Genomic DNA, 20,311 nt, shown 5'->3' with positions numbered 1-20,311 from the left:
CATCTACTTTACAAAAACAAGAAATCTAACCACAAAAAAGCAGAAGTGCAACACTGGCATGATAAATCCAGAACCCACTGCACTTCCACTTCTCCATAATTGCCATCTGGACGCTGGTACATGCAGTTTAGCTCTAACAGCCCATCAGCTATCATCTAAAAAAAAAAAAGAAACCCTCCCTAATGTTTTGGGACTCCAGTTGTATACAGACGATGCATCAGTCTTCTGATCGCCGAACACTTCTGACAATCCAACTGGTTTCTTTTATCACACGTCAAACGATTCTCCACATGAAACACAAAGCGTGAGATCCAGATAACATTTGGAATCCTCGCTGTTAGAAGCTTTCTGCACATGAACGCAGATAAATTCTAAAAATCCTCAGCCAGTGTATTTCAGTCGACGTGTTTCCACCTCTTTTTCTCGCCACGCGAACTGTTTCCCTGCAGGCGACGGAAGCTGCTCAGACGTGAAACAGAAACCAGAAGACTTTCCCCAAACCTTGTCCCTCGCCTACAGATTAAATATATTCACAGGCGGAATCTGTTCACAGGTTGGGGCAGTGTAAAAGTGCTCAGTTGTGAAACTGGATTTCACAACTGAGCAGGGTTACGAGGAATTCAGAGATTCATCAGAAGATTCTTACAGTTACACAATAATCCTCCATGAATCCTGGTCTCTGGTTTCATGACACAGTCGTTTACACATAAATCTTAATTATACGTTAACCACTCCTTTGAAATATCAATTAAACAAAAACTAAGATTGATTTTCTTCAGCAGACCATCGTCATTGTTTGTTCGCTGGAAGGTTTGTTGCATTTTCCAGAACTTTTACTGCGATCAACTTGTAAAACATCCCGATAATCGTTTGTGAGAGTGGAACAGGAACATGTCAAGTTCACAGCGAGTGGACGTGTTGATGACGTTTCTAAACACACAGCTGTCACGAAACAGAAGGAAGACAAATATCTCGGGACGAAAACGAGGAACCACACACGAAGGAGACGCCGGCGAAGACGAGGAGATTCAAGAGCTTGATGACAAATAGCACTGGTCCGTTTTCTGGATGTTTGCCTGCTGTACTTAGGGGGCGATGCACATTTTGTGAAGCGTTTAGAAAAAAAAGAAAAGTTCCAGAAAGTGTCTGGAGCGACTGACTTGGATATTTGAGCTCTCAACATACGTCCCCTGCAGACGACTAACCGGACTGAAAGCCGCTACGCAACCAGTGTCGCTCCAGCAGCTCCGGAGGCTTTGCTGCGGCTGTTTCAGAGCTGGAGTCGGGTTGGAAATAGAGGCTGATAACGACGGCCCTCTGAGCGCAGTGAAACTCAGACAGACAGCAAAGGGCAGCCTGCTTAACAAACATCAAACAGCCCACAGCTGGTGAAATCCTCCCCCATCCAGCCTCTCACCCTCTCACATGGCCCACTTCCAGTTTTAACCTCTGCTCATTCATTACCCAATCAACATCAGACCAGCGTCTCACACACAGTCATTAATAACACACATGTAAAAGGCTTTTTTTTTTTAAGCATGTTCAGCTCGAGTCCGTTTCTGCGTTTCCTTTGTGAAGTCGACCATTTTCTTACACGAGGACGTTCGTTTTCACCCGTTGGTTTGTTTGTTAGCAGGATTACGCAAAAAACAAGTGAGCGGGTTTCCAGGAAACTCGAGGGAAGGATGCGGGACGGAGATAAGACTTTTTTCAATTATTTTAACCATTTTCCCCAAAATAAATGGAACATGGATGTCGACGAAAACGACGTCTGACACATTTAGACGACTGGCATCTGGGAGGGTGTGAATCTGGTAGTTTGATTGAATTTCAGGGGATTGGACGAATGTAAACGTTGTGATCTCTCTAGTGCTTTGACTCAACCCGACCAAAGAGGCAGATCGACCACTGAGTCGCTTTGAGTCGTCGACATAATTCCCCAATCCCCAAGATGGTGCATCCAAATGAAGTGTTCCAATACAGCTATCAGTCCAAAACAAAGAGTTTCACAATCCAGCAACAAATTACAACATTTGAGAAACCGAATGACTCACACAACTAATCCTTTATCAAAAGATCTGTTACTCAACCAACAGGACGCGCTGACACGGGGTTATATATTTGAGGAAGTGAAGCAATGCAGGACGATCATGGAGAATGAATGGAGCGGCCAACTCAGGCCTCCGGACAAACTTTATTCTTTTAATCCAATCAACCTCGTTATCTTCATTTAAAACGCTGCCTGGTGAAATCACTCATTTGCTGCTTCTGCTGTCTTTAATTAGCATTTATTGTGTTTTCATATGTTTTGTACCCGAGTCAATGACAATGAAGAATATTTCGATGCCTTATTTTACTCTGTGTGTGCAGATATAAATGTTAATGTCCATGTATGATGGATAACGACGATAAAGATCAAGTTCAGTGTGTTTTTATACGAGAGGAAACTAAAAGATAAAATATGACACGACTATTGTGAAATGGAAAGACAGAGAAGAGGTGGAAGAGAAAAGATGATATGAATTAAATCAGCTTTTTTATAAATCAAATCAATAGGTTAATGTCAGTCGTTCTTTTGCTGCTGTTGATTTTATTTAAATTGCTTCTGTTTTTCTGCTTTTTCTACAAGAGGAAGCTAAAAATGAAAAATCTGATATGTGGATTACAAAGAAATGGAAAGTTGGAGAAGAGGTGAGAAGAGGTGAATGAGTGGGTCTTCTCTGGATGTGGTGCAGTGAGTCTGAAGGATGTTCTGGAGGTTCCCTCACCTTCATGTCGGTCATGATGAGCTGGAAGAGCCCTCCCAGGGCGCTGCATTCCTTCTCGATACCCGCATCCATGTTTCCACAGGCTCGGGGAAAAAATCCTCAACTTCTCCCAAACTTTTTTTTTTTTTTTTTTTTTTTGGTCTTCCTCTTTTACCTCCTCCTCCTCCTTAAAAAAAAACCCCAACAGAAAAAATAAAAAGGATCCAGGCAGGTTTTAGGTCGATGCTCCTCCGACAGAATGAGACGGGGCTCGGGGGGAGGACCGGAGCTTTAACCCGCGTGAGAGCGAAGTCCAGCTTTAAAAACCACCGGAGACTAATTCAACCCGGGAGGAGAATCCATGTCCGCGGACCAGGCGTCGGGCTCTCGGTCAGCCGATGCTAGCAGCCGGCCAGCGGGATACACGTCCCGAAAAACACCACATCGTGGCCCGGTGTGTGGAGCAGGCTGTGTGGGGGGAGTCCGGCCGCTTCTGGTGCCTCGAGCTCCGGGGCTCCGGTGGGGGTTTTAGTCCCGGTGGACAAACGGTGGAGAGCACGGCTAACCGCGGGGAGCTAACGTGGCTAGCTCGGTTAGCGTCAACTCCGCTAGCAACCTGTGACTGTGTGTGTGTGTGTGTGTGTGTGTGTTTCCAAGCGAAGACGCACGCTCACACACACACACTGAGGGATCGATCAGTGATCCTCTGACCCGCTTTCCCCCCCTGCTCTCCTCCGGGCTCCGGCTCGGATCTAAACCCGCTCCCGGTGCGTGTTCTCCGGCAGAGTGTCCGAGCGGTACCGCGCTGTTTTCCAGTGAGTTGATCCGACGGCAGGACGCTTCTCTCCGGTTACTTCCAACGGGAGCCTCGACCTGGAGCGACTGAGGGTTCGATCCCCGCGACAAGCTACACACACTGACCCGCTGACATCCGGACCACGGGTTTCAAAATAAAAGCCCTTAAAGCTACCCGATCTACCTCCTCCTCCTTCTTCTTCTCCTTCTCCTTCTTCTTCTTCTTCTCCTCCTTCTTCTTCTTCTTCTCCTCCTCCTTCTTCTTCTTCTTCTTCTCCTTCTCCTCTTTCTTCTTTTTCTTCTTCTCCTCCTTCTTCTCCTCCTTCTTCTCCTCCTCCTCCTTCTTCTTCTTCTCATTCATTAAGAACTTTTTTGACAATGTGTCTTAAATAAAGTTATTTAAAAGTCAAAAGTCTTCTTCTCCTCCTCCTCCTCCTCCTCCTCCTCTTTCTCCTCCTCCTCCTTCTCATTAACATGTTGTGTTATATATAAATTGTGTAAAGCACTTTGAGCTGCATTTCTTGTATGAAAGGTGATATAGCCCACAAATAAAATTATTAATTATTATTATTAGCAATAATTATTAGAATTTAAAACTATGCAAAACATATTAAGATCCATGAACTATTCTCTGGGAGGAAACTGAGTCTAATCACATTGTAAAAGAAAATGATAAAAACCATATTCACTGGATCAGTTTGTTTGAATACAGACCAGAATGTGTTTTTTTTAATTCTGGCAAATGTAAAGATGATAAATAAAACCTTGAAGGAGTTTTTATTCACTGTTAATTCATATTTTATTCAATATTACATATATATGTGATGTTTTCCATCACACAGCAGCCAATAAACTGTAGGACTGTGTTTTCATATTTTATATATTTATAATGTTTGATCCAATCATCTAGTTTCCATCATTTTATTGGCATCATTCTACTAAAGCACAAAATCTAAAATCTCTAACAATGGATGAATCAAACTGTTTGAATGTAACTCATCTCCCTATAGCTGAAATAATTATTTAATATTAATTAAAACTAACTGAGTTGACTTTATGTGCTAGAATGTTGTAAATATCAATTCAAGACCAAATGTAGGATATAAAAAAAACAAACTCAGTCAAGTGATTTAAAAATATTGAAACCATTTCTTTTATTTTGTGCCTGTTTCAGTTTCCTGTCGGTGCAGTCACTGAGGGTGGAGGTATGTTGTGTGTGGTAGAGGGGGCGGAGCAAAGAGAAACCCAGAGAAGAAGTGACTTTACTCACTTTGCTGAAAGTTTACTGTGAATTCACTGAGTTATGCTGAAGGGAAACAATAATAATCTTTCAACTGGATACTGACGAGAAAAATCTGTGAAATTGGTGTGAAATCACTGAATATTGTTTTTATCCATTGGATTTATGATATATGAAATATAATGGTAATAAACAGTAAAACAAAAGTTAGTTTGGGACAAACAAAAATAGCCTGAGGAACCAAAAGAGTTGAGTTGACTGCAGAACCGTGGATCCCAACACGTGGACGACAGAACAGAACACATCCGCAGAACAGTTGCTACAACTGAACAATATAATTTAGGGGGGGGAAGCTGAATAATGCGTGTGTAACTTTACACCCTGTATTTGCTGTAATTACCTTGAACTCTGCACAGCTCCTCTCTGTTGTATTTTCCCCCCACATTTCCCCTGACGTTAGAGTCGGAGCGTGAGCAGGCGTCCTCTCACATCGTAGTTTGGAGGATGTGGTTCGAGCAGCGCGTCGTCACAGATGGAAGAGTCCCGAGCTGATCCACACGAGAGTGAAAAAAGTCTCTGAGCAGCAGGATTTGAGGCGACTAGACCAAAGGTCAGGGGAGCCAGAAACATCTGATGAACTCATCATGAAGACTCTTTAAGTGTTTACGTGTGAATGTAAGATTTGTATTAACAGACAAGGAACGACAGCAATGTAAGTTTGTCTTTCACATCTGAAGAAGCAGCAGGAGCTTGTCCGGGTCACAACAACAGGAAAATGTAGCCTGGGACGATCATAGTGACGCATCAATGCTGCTGCGGAGATCATCGACACCGGCGTCGGGCCTCGACACCAAAAAGTTCTCAAATCTCATCGTCTTTCCAAGATGACGTCTTTGTCTGCGTCTTCTACACTGAAAAAAGAAAATTGTTGGACCAACTTAAGAAACTGCTTAAATAGCGTTTGTATGTAAAACAATTGGTAAGTTTAATTTGAAAGAACTTCATTTACTTGTGTGTTACCAAGGTGGTCACAGAGTTTGTTTGCTTTTCAGTGTCCCTGCACTTTCTCATCCTGAGATATTTCTTTTCTCTTTGTCTCGTTGGTTTTTTTTTGGACATTGTTTTCTCACAGGCTCACAGGGACATTATCCAGAGGTGTTACCACGGCAACAGGAGGAGGAAACAATGTCCGACAACTGACTCGGACGTTCGCGCTCTCATGCTTTCACTCTGGATAATTTCAGGAGATTATCTGGAGTGGAGTGAACGTCTCAAAGCTTTTTGACATTTGTCTTCATCGGACGAATTAGGTTGTAATTGCTGACTTATGCTGTCTGTTCATTAACCCTTCACCATCTGCTCTGTTATAACGTGTCATAATTCTTAGTGGGGGGGGTTCTTCAACCACATTAAATATGTTTTCCTTCTCGCGTGAACTTTCTATTTCTGTGTTCCTCTTGTGTTCTGTGTGTGAGTAATAAAAGCTCCAACAGTTACAGTGGAGTGAGAGACAGGAAACCTCTGGCACACGAGCCACGAGTGATAAAATACTGCTGTAACTGAATCTCTCTCTATCACACGTTCAGGCTGTTCCTCTTATTATCAGGAACAGCTGATAATCCTCACAAAGCGTTTGCTCTCTGTGTTCGTCACGGTGTATTTGACGGAATCACCAGGCAACGAGCTGAGTCACAGGAACCGCAGGCTTCCTACCGGTCTGGTTACCACAGCAACCATCATGCCACAAGGTTGTATGTGTGTGTGTGTGTGTGTGTGTGTGTGTGTGTGTATCAGTGTATGTGTGTGTCTCGTTGGGACCATCGCCATCAACACACCAAACACAGAGGTGGTTTCTATGGAAACCAGAGCATCAGTGTCTGTGCAGAACAACAGTAACACATTTTATATTTTCATGATTCCTGTTCTATGTTTAAATAGATTTTGAATATATATATATATATATATATATATATGGGTTAGGGCTTATATACATGTATATGTGTATATATATATATATATATATATATATATATATATATATATATTATATAATTACATTCATACATACATCTTTTACAATACATGTGCAAGACACGTGGGCAGATCCACTTCCTGTCGGGTCCCAGAGCAGGAAGTCGTCATTAGGCCCAAACAGCCGGTGCTCCCGACAGGTTGATTAATCAGTGAGTTGATTGACAGAAAGTGTATCAGGAACCATTTTAATTAGTGATCAACAATCAAAGTCTGCGTCTGAACAGCCGCCACATCCAGGATACAGGAGCAGCCATCTTGTGCTTATCATTTGGAGCAGTTGGAACAGTGGAGCCAGGGTATCGAGGTCCCGCCCGTACACGCTCTCGACCAATCGTAGGTCAATCTCAGCTGTCAATCATGACGTTTTCACCCCATTTTTAAGTCATAAACAACACTTGAACACACAGTGTGTGTGGTGTGGTGTGAACTAAAATGGCAGAATGACAAAAATGTATTTGACGTCTACTTTGACTTTTAAATTTGGTCGATGTCCCGTCTGCCAACATGGAGGAGGCTCATATCGCTTCTTTTTGAGGAGCTGTCACGTCGTCCGTGTTCATCTGAAAACTCAGATTTGAGATTTTCCTGTTTAAATTCCGTTTCATTCTTGTGACTGTGAGCGGACACGTTGGTTATTTAAGGGATCGACTACATTTTAACGTTGACTCATAAAATGGCCGCCACACTGTGTCAGGAAGGTGCATCACTGCAAACCAAGAACTGCAACATGAACAGATTTACTCTCTCAAAGTTAAATAAAAGTTTTTATGAATTTCAGCCTCAAGAGTTTCTCATCCTCCTGAGTCAACTCACGGCTCTGAGCTGGATTTTTATTAGTACAACAGCGACACCTGCTGGCCACAGGCAACAATTGACTTGGTAATAAGAAATAAAATGTTCTCCTCCTGCCTCCACTTATAAAAAAGATTAGTCACATTTTTATGGACCAAAATCATACAAACTTAAAAACTGAAACATATATACGTTCATTCTGCCTCTCGTTACACTAACAGGCCCATTTTATTTACTTTCAGCAACTTTTGACTTTATTTCAAAATGTAGTTTTGATTTTGTGACGTAATTTTCCAGATGAACATTTCATGAGTTATGTCCCAGTTTATTATTTCAGCCAGAAGCCAAGTTTCATTTCAATTTCATTTGTGCAGCGTCATAACGTAACTTACATCATCTCAAGGATCTTTAAATCGTCAGGTCTCGACCTTAAAACTGAGAGAGGGAGGTGAGATGAAGTTTTGGGGAAATCTGTTCAGTAGATTTTGACAAACAAATGGACCTGGAGGAAAATAAAATCTCTAGTGGTGGTTAAATGTTTTCCTTCCTCGCTGGCTTCTCACAAAATCCTAGTCAAAGTGGTTCTATGATGAAACACAGGTTTTGTTGTCTATGTTCACTGTATAAAATCCATGAATTGTTAAAGACCAAAAAGACAAACACAAGAAACATTTGCTTTTTGTTTTTTAATAGAAACTCAGAGTCGTATATTTAGATTATTGTGAGTATGAATCAGACCGTTCATGCAAACAAGACACGTACAAACAAGTTAAAAAAGAAGCTGGACATGATTTTGACTTGATAACATCAGAGACATGAAGACGGAGGAAGTTCAGAGCCGCCGTAAGGCACCGCAGGCTCCTCCAGGTCAGAGGTCACCATCAGTGTTCAGGCATCAGGGGCCGTCAGGTCAAATCCAACCAGAGAAAAGAAACGTCTGAAAACAAGTGTTAACTCCTAAATATGAGAGCATGTGTCAGACGTGTGAGAGACGTTCATGTGGGATCGATTAAAACTCTTTAAGTGATAAAAACTGCAACTCTGACCGAAGTTAAACCAAAACAAATCAAATAATATGTTTATTATTTTTCATAAAATAGTAAAAAAAAACTTTGTCTGATGTAAAAACAAGCTGAATATTTGTAGTTTTTTTTTAGGAAAAATAAAAAATATCGAGATCGCCTGCATGTGTTGTGATTTTATAAGAAAACGATCAGCTGACGAATCAATGATTTAAAAAACAGCTGCAGCTTGAGTTGTGTATAATTTATACTTTACATAGTTTTTCAGTACAAAATACAGTATATTAATGTATCTTTGAACTTGAGTAGTCTATACTGAATCCTAAGATTTGTTTCTTGTATATTGTGTTTTTTTATGTTGAAGTTTTTGATGGGTGGGTTTGAAGCTGAGTGTCTCACACACACACTCACAAACAAAATAATAAAACTCGGCCCATCGACTCATCACAGCTGAAATTACAGCGTCGAGCGCTTTAACTCTTCTCCTTCACCTCCTCTTTTCTTTTTCAAACAAAATAATCAACGTTTTCTTTGCGTTGGTTTGTTCGTCAGCAGCATCACGCAAAACTACTCGGTTTCTATGAAATGTTGTCGCACGGTGGAGCAGGACTCGGAGGAGATACAGAGGAGGGGGCGGATCCGAGTTTTGTGTGCGAACTAAAAAATAATTCGATTTAAAACTTTGGGACTAAAATTCAAGAGAAAATGAAAGCTCAGCATTTAATGAGCAGTTGTACAGGATCATCAAAACTTCAAAAAAAAAAAAAACAGTGGAAAGTGCATCTGGAGGAAGCAAAGTAAAATAATGATAAAAATCATGTTTTATCTTTTTTATATGCTTTCTTTAAAACCCTCCTGTTTTCATTTCAAGTTACAGAAGTGGTTTTATTCCTCATGAGGAAATAACATCAATGTCGACAGGGCTACAGAAACAGTGCTGGTTAACTTTGCATTTAGCGTTCAGAGAAACTGATGTTTCAACAGCTGCAAATTCAACAATTTGAGTGAATATTTAAAAATATATATATATATATACGTATATTTCTCTTTTGTTACGTAAAGTATAAAATATTTTTACGAAGATATCAGGTAGAAGTTCAGGCTGAGTTACATGATAAAAATGACGCTAACATGGAAAAATAGAACAGTTCAGATTCACCAAACAACTCATAAAATACAAACACCCACATAGAAACTATGATATAAAGACGCAGGAGCTCATTAATAGTCAGTTTGTGTTTTTTTCTGAGGACACGAGCTGATGATGATGAAACATGTTAATTATCTTCGTTGTAAACTGATAATAAAAAAGAAGTTTGACTGAATGGTTCGACTTCAACCTGGAAGTAACTGCAGTGAGGGAGGAGAAACAGAGCTGACACGTTAAAGATCATTTCACTCTTCTACCTTCTCTCTCTCTCTCTCCATTTCTATTTCTTATTGCCGTCGCACTTTTTCTCTGCCACTTCCGATTCCACGTTTCCTTTTCAGATCTTCCTCCACCTTCCTTTGAGCGGCATCAGGCTGTAAAGAAAGTTGGACGACACATCTCTGCATCCTCCCAAAGAGAAAGTTCACATATCCCAGGTACAGGTGGCGCCATATTGCTTTTTTACTGTCATTTGGACTCTAATGGAAGTGTGGAGCCATGATTGGACAGCCACCAGGGGGCGAGAGAGACGTTTTTGGCTTTTTGAGAGCTTTCATGTCGTCCATCTTTTTAAACAGCTTATTAATTAAACCAATATTAATCCACAGATAAAAAGTTAAAATCTGATTTTAAAAAGTCATGATTGTAAATAATGAGTTTCTTATTCTAACGACCTTCAGCTTTGCTTCAAGTGACAGAACTGAGCCTCCGCACACAGCAGATATAAATAACAGAGTTTGTTTACACAGGATTGAACGTGTTCAAGAGTCATTTAAGGCAAAATCCAGAGAAATCCACGACCTGCCGAGGTGGAGTCAACCGTCCTCCGACACGTGACCCGTCTCTCCTCCGTCACTTCCGTCATTACTGCGTCACTGTCTCGTTTGAACCTTCAGGATTCCTCAGGTCTGGAAGTGTTGGTTTTTTTTTTTAGCCAAACCAGATTTACAGTAGATCTGAGGTGAAACCAGAGTCCAGCTGCGGAGACGTCTCTCGTCTGTCCTCGGCAGAATGTTCGATTTCCCAACACTGTGATTAGTGGAAAACATGACCTGTGGCTTTAGTTTGCTTCGGTCCATTTCACCGCTCGGTCCCTGACAACCTGCTACGAGTCCAGAACACAAGACTCCGCCTCTGTCTGTGTGGTGCTCTGTCTGTCCAGCCATTTGTCCATTAATGTGTCTGTGGTCAAATCCCCATCTCCACCTTCCCCTCCCTCTCTTTGTCTCTTGGCGAGGTCGCTAGCGATAGCCAGCGCTCCTCCCTTCAGGAACCTCACAAAGTTCTCGCCAACCAACGGCCCCATGGCGTACATGCCCGGGCCCTCTGCCGCGACCACCTTGTTCGTGAACGGGTCCACCTCGATCGGGTTCCTCCGGCATGTGATCGGCTCTTTGGTGTTGATGCCGAGTTGACGCCCGTTGTCCCCCAGAAAGGAAAGGTTGGGATGGGCGCCGATCAGAACCAGAGCCTTGGAGACCTGGACCACGGTCCGCTGGCCGGACTCGGACTCCAGAATGCACTTTCTGTCTGGTCTGAACGCCACAACCCGGTGACACGGGAAGCTCAGGTATCCCGAGTAGGAAGAGGGGGGCGAGGGAGCGTGGGAGGAGGGGGAGGAAGGGGTGGAGTCGGGGTTCTGGGCGTGGTCCTGAGGTGGAGGATTCGGGCGGTGCTGCTGCTGAGTCATCATCTGGTGAACCTGGACGCCAAAGGACACAAAAGCAGAGTTTTCAGTTAAATACGTGATACGTGACAGGTTGGGTTCCATGACTTCATGTTTTTAAATATCTTGTTTGGTACCACACTCAAAAGTAAAAAAGGGAAAAGATTAAATTAGATTAAATACACATATTTAAGAAAATGGAAACAGCAAATGTTTCACATGAAAGAAACGATTGCTTGGTTATCAATCCTCGGCTTCAGGTCGCTCTCTCCGCACCTTGTGGTATTCTGGGTAGAGAACTTTGGGCAGCTGGTTGAAGATGAGACCCGGGTCGGTGACTGAGCGTCTGAAGGCGTGGTAGACGGGCGTGTTCAGATGGTGAGCGGCCAGCACCGCGTCAGCCGCCGTGAGCCCCGCGCCCACCACCAGCACGGGGTCCGACGTGTGGTCGAGCTCGCCACTGGAGATGGCCGCCTCCAGCTCCCAGAAGGAGTGGCAGACAAATGGCAGGGACTCGCCCTCCACGCCGAGTCTGGCTGGGATGTCGTGGGTCCCCGTTGCCAGAACCACATTGTGGGCCAAGAGTGAAAAAGGAACCTCCTCCGAAACAGAGGAAGCATCTAACAGGAAGGAAGGTGGAAACGGTGATGTGGCTTTTTATTTTATTTTCTCACCATGACATGAACCACGAGATTGAACTCAGCGTACCTCCCAGCTCTTCCCCCTCGCGGCGCTGCAGTCCCGTCACTCTCCAGTAGGACGGCGAGCCCTCCTGGTTGCTGAGCTGCCTGGTTACCGAGGTGACGGTGGTTCCGCAGGCGAAGCTCTGCTCCAGGGACATCTGGGAAACGTAGTGTTGGTAGTAGGAGGCTATCTCGGCTGGTGTGGCCCGGTCGTTACGTACATTTCTGGAATCAAACGATATAAACACTTTTAATGCAAAACAACAGATTATGTTTAAATACAACACAAGACGACTTCTTATATTATCAATGTCTCCAAAACAAAACAATTATATGAGATTTTGTTGTAAAACGAATTGAAAACAACAAGTGAACCGGAGGAGTCCGGGTCGTTCATGATGTTTCACCCTGTTTTATATTATCAATACTAATTAAGACCAAACGTGTGATAAGAGCCGCCTTAAATGATGGAAACCAATTCTCATGTGACGTGTGACCGGGCCGCGATTTAACGTCGTTATCGTGGACGGACCAACCTGCGCTTCTCTCTCATCCAGTCCTTCAGTTTGAGTCCGGGAAGCTCCATCCAGTTAGCCAGGCTCAGAGTTAGCATGGAGCCCTCCATCGCCTGGGAACAACAACAACACACACACACACTCGGTGTTAGACTGAATCAGGCCCTGAAGGTAGATCTGCAGGCGCCTGAGAAAGAAAAACAAAGCTTGTTTGAACACATTAGCATCAGTGTTTTCTGTCCATCACGAGTTTCGGCCTCACAGCAGCTGTGAGCGACGCCTTCAGTCAGATTTATACCGTGTGTACTTAAACTTGAATAAGAGCTTAACTCGGTGAGTCGTCCAGACGTTGGATTATTAGATTATAGATTCTAGGTTGATTCTATTTTGTTGTGGTGGGTCGTCATGGAGAAACCAGTGGAGTCACTACGTTATTTTATTACTTTCCTGTATTTCGCATAGATTCACTTTTTATTGCAAAGAATGTTTCTGTTTTTTCTAAAAACCTCCTCTCTGCTGACCTGGTCTGATTGGTTGTCGCTTGCATCACAGCACGTGACGTCACAATGATCAATCATCTGTATATAATCTATAATTCCAGCTACGTACATGCCAGGCTCCTCCGGGTGGACCCTTCCCCAGCACCAGGTGTGGGATGGCCCGCTCAGGCTCAAACCTCCACTCCAGTGGAGAGGTGTAGTCCAGGCCGAAGTCGCTGTCAGGGAGCAGCAGCGAGTCAAAGAGCACGGCCATGGGATTGGTCGACCGGCCCTCCAACCCCTCACACAGGTACTCCAGATCCTAGAGGAACAGACGGCACCTTCTTACTTTTTCTTTTATAAAAACAACCGGCTGCACGAGTGTGTGTGTGTGTGTCAGTGAGTATTTATTACCTGCTCCAGCAGCGACAGGTGAGGCTGCTCTCCCAGCTTGCTGTGCAGCAAGGGGTTGGGGTGCGATGCCCCGGGCGACAGGTAGGGGGTGTAACCTGACAGCAGGTATGACAGACAGATCCCTGACGGACCATTACCTGGGGAACGGAGAGAAACAGAGCGAGACGCGGGGTGAGGTTTGGTGGGAGTGTAGCTGAGCGACTTCCATTGGTTTCTAAGTGATAATCCACGCAACGCTCTGACAGTGGAGATGTTGTGTGTACGTTGTGTGTCTCTAATTGGTTTCTATGGTTACAACTGCAGTCAGTTTGTCGCCCGTCTTAAAAATGTATTTGAAGCTGTAAATCATTGAAAAGACAAGAAAGCAGAGATACTGTCATGGCAGAATTAAAACTCGTTGGACCGTCGCACGACTCAAAAACAAACAGACAATGACTCAGCAAGAACGCGAGCACGCGCACACACACACACGCAGCGCAGTAAAATATCTAATTTGCCTACAACTGCTGACAAACAAAGCTTTGACTTCACAGAGAAAAACACACATATATTACACAACATTACACAGTGTTGTTGTGTCTGTACGAACAGTAACCTAAGCATATCTGTTCTTAAAGTTTAAGACCCAACAAAAACTTTCTGTGCCCTAAAAAGTCTCTTGACTGAAAGAGGAAGGAGAGAGTCGCAACCGTGGCGATGGGGATCGTTCACGTCCGACCGCCCTCAGGAAAACATCCAGACTTCAGCTTTAGTCATGATGAGTCATCACCGCATCTCGCCACTTTCTCTGCTTCGCTGCTAAAATCCTACAACACTGCAAAGATGCTTCTGGGACGCGACTTTATGTTACTGCACTAAATCCATTAAGGTCAACATCGTGTGTGTGTGTGTGTGTGTGTGTGTGTGTGTGTATGTGTGCGTGCATGTGTGAATGTTTTACTTTACAGTTCAAAGTGCGTCCAGGTGCTTGTGAGAAAACAGACTTGAAAAGAGTCTTGTGCTATTTCACCATTAAGTATGATAACACACGTATCACAGCAACCACAATAAGCTGCGCCTCTGAGGTTTCCTGTGACATCACCAAAGTGTATGTGTGTGTGTGTGTGTGTGTGTGTGTGTGTGTATGTATGTGTGTGTGTGTGTGTGTGTGTCTTACCAATGATCACCACAGGCAGAATCTCTCCGGAGAGAATTTCTTTATCATCGAGATCCATTCTGACTATAAAGAGAAAAAAAAAAAATTATTATTATAATTAATATTTTAACTCCACAACATCTTAGTCATTTCTATAATCAGCACTTTCATCTAAGAATAAAAGTAAAGGTGAGGTAGTTAATTATTGTCAAGTCCTGTCAGTGGTCACAATGGTCAGTCAGTACATTTCCACTGACTCACACACACATGTGCGCGCACAGACACACACACACACACACACACGCACAGACACACTTCCTCTTGACCTAAAAGCTCAACAAAGCAACCTGACCTCAAACAGACACCTAGATACGTTGGTAACAAGCACACACACGGAAACACAAACTGTGTGTGTGTGTGTGTGTGTGTGTGTGTGCGTGTGTGTGCACAGGCAGAAACGAGAGGAAGATATTTTTAAAGATCTACAGATAAAATATTAAATCATTTCTACTTGACTCTTTTATTTTCACTGAGCGTGGTAGATAAAGAACTAGTTTCTTTACAGATGCAAACCACACTTAGTTTGTTTAAAGAATTCGTTATGTAACATGGAAACGTGTACATTGTGGAGTTGCTGAGTCATTCCACACACAAAAGATTTCTGCATCAGCTGCAAATAACTCTCAGCTAAACGTTTGGATAATTCACTGCTTCTTCTTTGTACGTCTTTGCAGGATAACTTTGTTTTGACCTTGAGTTGACAGCCCTTAAAGCAACAGACTCTATAAATACGGTTCTATAATAACTGACAGGCGTATGATTTGCTCTGCCACATAATACAGGTTGTTCAGAGGATCACAGGCAGCCGACGGATCGTATTTCAACACAGCCGGCATGTGTTCAAACAAAGTGCTCCCCTGAAGTCTCTACTTGACTTCATCTGCACGGTAACACAACATCAGCAGCTGGATCCAACACCTGGAGGTGGACAGAGCACAAGGACGTGTATGTCGATGTCTCTTTAACGAACCGTATGTTCAGAACCACGCCCAACACTGTTGGATGAAAGGAGCCTTTCACAGACAGTTATGCACAAATAAAACTAGTTTTATTATACAGAACTAAATGCATGTATATATATAAAGCATGGTTTTTATCCATGTTGTATATGTTCGGTTGTATTTGGGTTTTAAGCCTCGTTTCTATTTCTTTGACACGAGGGTTTGATAAAAACCAAATGAGTACAAGAACCCACATCGGCACAGTACAATAGTTTTTCTTCTATTTCATCAGAAGCCAAAGTCGTTGACATTCTGATTTTCTAAAGGTTTTGATTGGCTCCAAAAAGTATCAGCGTCCGTTAAAAAACAAGATCACGTCAACTGAAGTGAGCGAGGACTTTCCTCTTTGTTCAGAAACAAACTGTGTCTGTCTCCCCGCCCACGGATTGAACCTCAAAGTGTTTGAGGGTTGAACTCATTCACAGGTTTACTGACAGACCGAACAGAGGGCGACGGCCACGAGGGGAAAAGGCGAGGGCGGCGTTGGCGGGAGCGTTTGACAACCTGCACAGTCATGCTTACACAGACCGACAGAGAAGGGTAATGAGAGGAGAAACCGGAGAAGAAGGAGAAAGGAGAGGGAGTGCTGGTGGAGAGAAAGACTGACAGGAAAGTATGAGGAATAGAGTGAGAAGGAGGAGAAAAAGTGGAAGGAATGAGTGAGAGAATTTGGCCGAATACAGACGGTTACATAAGGGCAGAGCGGACTCTGGCACAGAGCCCGGACCTCTGGTAGACACACATACTGTACACAGCGACGTGCAGCCCCACTAGCCTACTTTGTGGAGCAGAGCTGACTCTCACTTTCAGGCACGAAACTCTGAATGTGTTTTCCAGGAACAAGCAGCGATCATCTGGTTTACAGTAAAGACCCATCATCATCATCATCATCCGAGTCCCTGGAGCTCGTTGTCTTCTGTTCTGTGTTTATTATTCAAAAGTGGAGGAATTAACCCCAAAAAAACAAGTGAAAAGAAAGTTGAGCTTGTCACAGACCACGGGCTCAGTCATTCATAATAAACAGGGTGCTGCTGAAGGCTAATTCTTTTGCTCAATGTTCAACCTGTTTGCACAACATCAAACTGGCCAACGCTCCTGGAGACTGGTCCGTAACGAACCAAACCAGTTCTGCAACTGTTCTAGTTACTGGAAGGATTAAATTCTGGTGTCCGGCTCAATATTAGCAAAGAGGCAAAGGGGTGTTTGGAACTGCATACTTTAGTACTGAGTTAGTATGTACTGCGTACGACATAGTATATGATTGAGTCTAATACCAAGCTGGCTGAAGTTTTGCACGTTTTAACGTGTACATTCCAAATATATATTCACTTTATTAAAATACCACCAACTTGAATGTTTGCTGAGTATTCATCCTCCTGTTTCAGCTCTTCCTGTAATTACATTAAAATAAATAAATCTGTCCATCGCATTGAGTTTTGCTCACCTGATGCAGACGGATATGTTGTCTACAGAGTCACGCGACATCATATCTGCTCATACAACCACAAACAGGTTCATCCCATCAGATTCACTTGTAATCTCAGGGGTAGGGATCATTGTGCACAAGCAGAGTCATGGAAGTGAATTTCCTCTTCAGCAAACTAAATTAACTCTGGAACGCCCAAACCGCAATTTATTACATGTCACTCAAACCAACAATCACCTTCAACAACAGTGACACAGCACTTCTTCCCTCTGCGCGCATGTTCAGTGTGTGTGAACTTTGTGATTTAGTGCAACACAATCACAACACTCACATGTAATATGTCCACTTCCTCCAGTTGTGAGTCAGCTGCTTACACACCCCAAAATTTAAAAAAAAAAAGAATAATAAAAAAGAAACTTTCCAGATTATCTTTGTCGCCCAATGTTTGCCCGTTGTCCCATGTCAAGTTCTAATGAGACGATAACTTACTGAATGAATATCGTGCCGTGAACACTTCAAACTTCTGCTTCACTTTTTCTAAACTATGTTCCAGTTCATTCACAGCTTTCATCCAGCTGCGTGTCTCTGATGCTTACGAGGCCGAGGTCCAGCTGTGGATGTTGCACCTCTTTAGATTCAGCGGTGTCTTTCCATTTTAACTCACACCTCAGAAACGCTCCATATGGCACCTGCTCCCTCTCCGGCCTGACATCATCCTGAAGCCGCCCGGCCCATCTGCCACATGCGCCAGCCAGACGGCTAATGAGATTTTAATTATGTTCCATTTGAAAGCGGCTGATGCCGACGTCTACTTAAATAATTTAGATATAAATAATAGAAGTATTATGATGTGTGGTCAGTAAAATAAAGCTTTCAAGCCACTGTGCTGACAATTAATTATGAAGTTTATGTCATACAGTTACTTCTTAGGTGTAGTGTGAAAATAAATGTACTTTGCTTGAATATTTACTCATGTGATTAACACTCATGTAGATTCAAATGAGCTGAACCCACACTACCTGTGAAAATACTACTTTCACAACAACAATAATAATAATGATAATAATAATAATGATAATGATAATTCCCACATGGCACAAGATTCATTCAGGTCTTCACTGTGGCAGTTTGTATTTACTGTACTTTTGTTTTGGATCCAAGCAAAACAGAGGACAGAGAAGAACCATCGTATTAGTCTGGTGGTATAATTACACAGTAACACTTCAAACAATGGATGACATTAGTATTTGCAGATGTATTTACACTTTCAGATGTAGTTTTCGTTGCTGATGTAACTAAACGTTTTTCTTCTCGTGCACTGAACCACGTGTAAAAGTGAGGTCACCATAAATAAAGTTTTATAAGATGGGGGGGGGGGGGGTTCAGTACCACCCCACCCCCCACCCCCCCCTCATCCTCGGCTGACCTCCATGACGCCACAGTGATGTGCGTGGAGCCGCCGCGTGCACGCTCGGTTACATAGGATAGACTGGATGAAGGTTACTCACGCACACGCGCACACACGGGTCTCTGCCTCCTGCTGCTTCGCGTCTCTGCGTCCCTTCGTCTCTTTGTCGCAGACTCTCACGCGCTCATGTCGCTTTGTTCCCTCCTCGCCCGAGAATGTGCAACCGGAACTCGTGCGCGTGTCACGTAGAGCTCGAGCTGCCGCCGTCACCCGCGCGCTCTGAGCTTTTATACCGCGACCCGCCGGCCGAGCCGCCGACCAATCAGAGGCCACCCCACCGCCGGCTCGCCCCGCCCCCTTCTGCGTCTCCCAGCGTTGTAAAACGCAGAGATCGTCTAATGGCTGCGAGATGCGCGAGACACGAGCGTGGCCGAAGATCAACGACGGAGGAAGCCGAGAGTTGTTGCGTAACAGTCGTCAGTGCGGGGTTCGAACTTGTGACTCCAGACTCCCAGGGGCCCCACACATCACAGGGGCCCCACACATCACAGGGGCCCCACACATCACAGGGGCCCGCTGTTTCATTGATGTCTGTAGCATATCAGCACATTTGTTACATGTACAATATCAAACTCTATCTATATAACAAACTTTATCTTTATAACAAACTCTATCTATATAACAAACTATATCTTTATAACAAACTCTATCTATATAACAAACTTTATCTTTATAACAAACTTTATCTTTATAATAAACTATATCTTTATAACAAACTATATCTTTATAACAAACTTTATCTTTATAACAAACTTTATCTTTATAATAAACTATATCTTTATAATAAACTATATCTTTATAACAAACTATATCTTTATAACAAACTATATCTTTATAACAAACTTTATCTTTATAATAAACTATATCTTTATAATAAACTATATCTTTATAACAAACTATATCTTTATAATAAACTATATCTTTATAACAAACTATATCTTTATAATAAACTTTATCTTTATAACAAACTTTATCTTTATAACAAACTTTATCTTTATAACAAACTATATCTTTATAACTGTATCTGTACACATTTTTACATATTCTGTGAATGTTAAACTCGGGTCTGGAAATGTAAACAGAGTGGGACCTCTTAGCTTTCTCCTCCTCTCTGACGCTCGGAGGCAGAGCCCTGAACAACTTGAGTTCGGTCAATGTTTCCAGAATCCTCTGTCTGTGACGTCATTACTGCTATTACTGATACTTTGGTATCAGTAATAGCAGTAATACTAGCAGTAATAGCAGTAATTGTAATAGCAGTAATTGTAATAGCAGTAATACTAGCAGTAATACTAGCAGTAATAGCAGTAATTGTAATAGCAGTAATACTAGCAGTAATACTAGCAGTAATAGCAGTAATTGTAATAGCAGTATTTGGTACACGCAGTTTGAAACATCTGTCTGGTTGATTGTCATGAAATTAGGCGCAGAAATTCATGTTCTCCAGAGGACGCACCCCTGACCCCGATGATCCTCTGCATGTGGCTCCAGAGTGATTCGAAATTCACCCAGTTTTCAGGTATCCTGTGAAACGTCTCGACGTCGACTCAATGGATTTGCACTAAATTTGATTAAAAATGAGACATTCATGTTCTCCAGAGGATGAACCTTAATGTCTTCGGTGATCTGTTGGTCCAGAGCGATCAGCGGATGAAGGTTTCGCAGGTTTAGCTGCGAAATATCT

General features: G+C 42.9%; 2 protein-coding genes across 6 annotated transcripts in view; both read right to left on the bottom strand.

Moving 5' to 3' along the window:
* The window catches only part of mtss1 (MTSS I-BAR domain containing 1), a 42,478-nt gene extending 38,775 nt beyond the window's left edge, over positions 1 to 3,703 (bottom strand). For 3 of the 4 annotated variants that reach the window (XM_069531402.1, XM_020105792.2, XM_069531415.1), the window contains exon 1: positions 2,769 to 3,665. In XM_069531402.1, the coding sequence (XP_069387503.1) occupies positions 2,769 to 2,840 (72 nt within the window). In that variant the 5' untranslated portion in view covers positions 2,841 to 3,665. Of the gene's footprint in view, positions 1 to 2,768 lie in introns of all 4 variants that reach the window. The other variant, XM_069531409.1, reaches the window with a different exon arrangement.
* Positions 3,704 to 8,279: 4,576 nt separating this feature from the next.
* Positions 8,280 to 18,836, bottom strand: osgn1 (oxidative stress induced growth inhibitor 1). 2 transcript variants are annotated; one of them, XM_069531399.1, is made up of 8 exons: positions 18,672 to 18,836; positions 14,694 to 14,756; positions 13,538 to 13,674; positions 13,254 to 13,445; positions 12,666 to 12,757; positions 12,155 to 12,354; positions 11,723 to 12,066; positions 8,280 to 11,482 (listed from the first exon to the last, which is right to left on the bottom strand). In XM_069531399.1, exons 2-8 carry the CDS (start codon positions 14,749 to 14,751, stop codon positions 10,886 to 10,888), a joined length of 1,620 nt encoding a protein of 539 aa, XP_069387500.1. In that variant the 5' UTR covers positions 14,752 to 14,756; positions 18,672 to 18,836; the 3' UTR covers positions 8,280 to 10,885. The 2 variants fall into 2 exon arrangements, with proteins under 2 accessions (XP_069387500.1, XP_069387497.1); XM_069531396.1 differs by having other exon boundaries at positions 18,668 to 18,832.
* Between the last annotated feature and the right edge of the window lie 1,475 nt (positions 18,837 to 20,311).

This window comes from Paralichthys olivaceus, chromosome 2, assembly GCF_024713975.1.
Source record: "Paralichthys olivaceus isolate ysfri-2021 chromosome 2, ASM2471397v2, whole genome shotgun sequence".
Lineage (NCBI taxonomy): Eukaryota > Metazoa > Chordata > Actinopteri > Pleuronectiformes > Paralichthyidae > Paralichthys > Paralichthys olivaceus.
Note: the sequence above shows the minus strand (reverse complement) of the source record. Positions and strands in the feature narration are given on the sequence as shown.

Coding starts and splice junctions, on each gene's coding strand:
- osgn1 (XM_069531399.1), bottom strand. CDS start 14,751: ATGGATCTCGATGATAAAGAAATTCTCTCCGGAGAGATTCTGCCTGTG. Junction 13,675..14,693: donor TCTGCCTGTGGTGATCATTG/GTAAGACACACA, acceptor TCCGTTCCCCAG/GTAATGGTCCGTCAGGGATC. Junction 13,446..13,537: donor ACCTGTCGCTGCTGGAGCAG/GTAATAAATACT, acceptor CTGTTCCTCTAG/GATCTGGAGTACCTGTGTGA.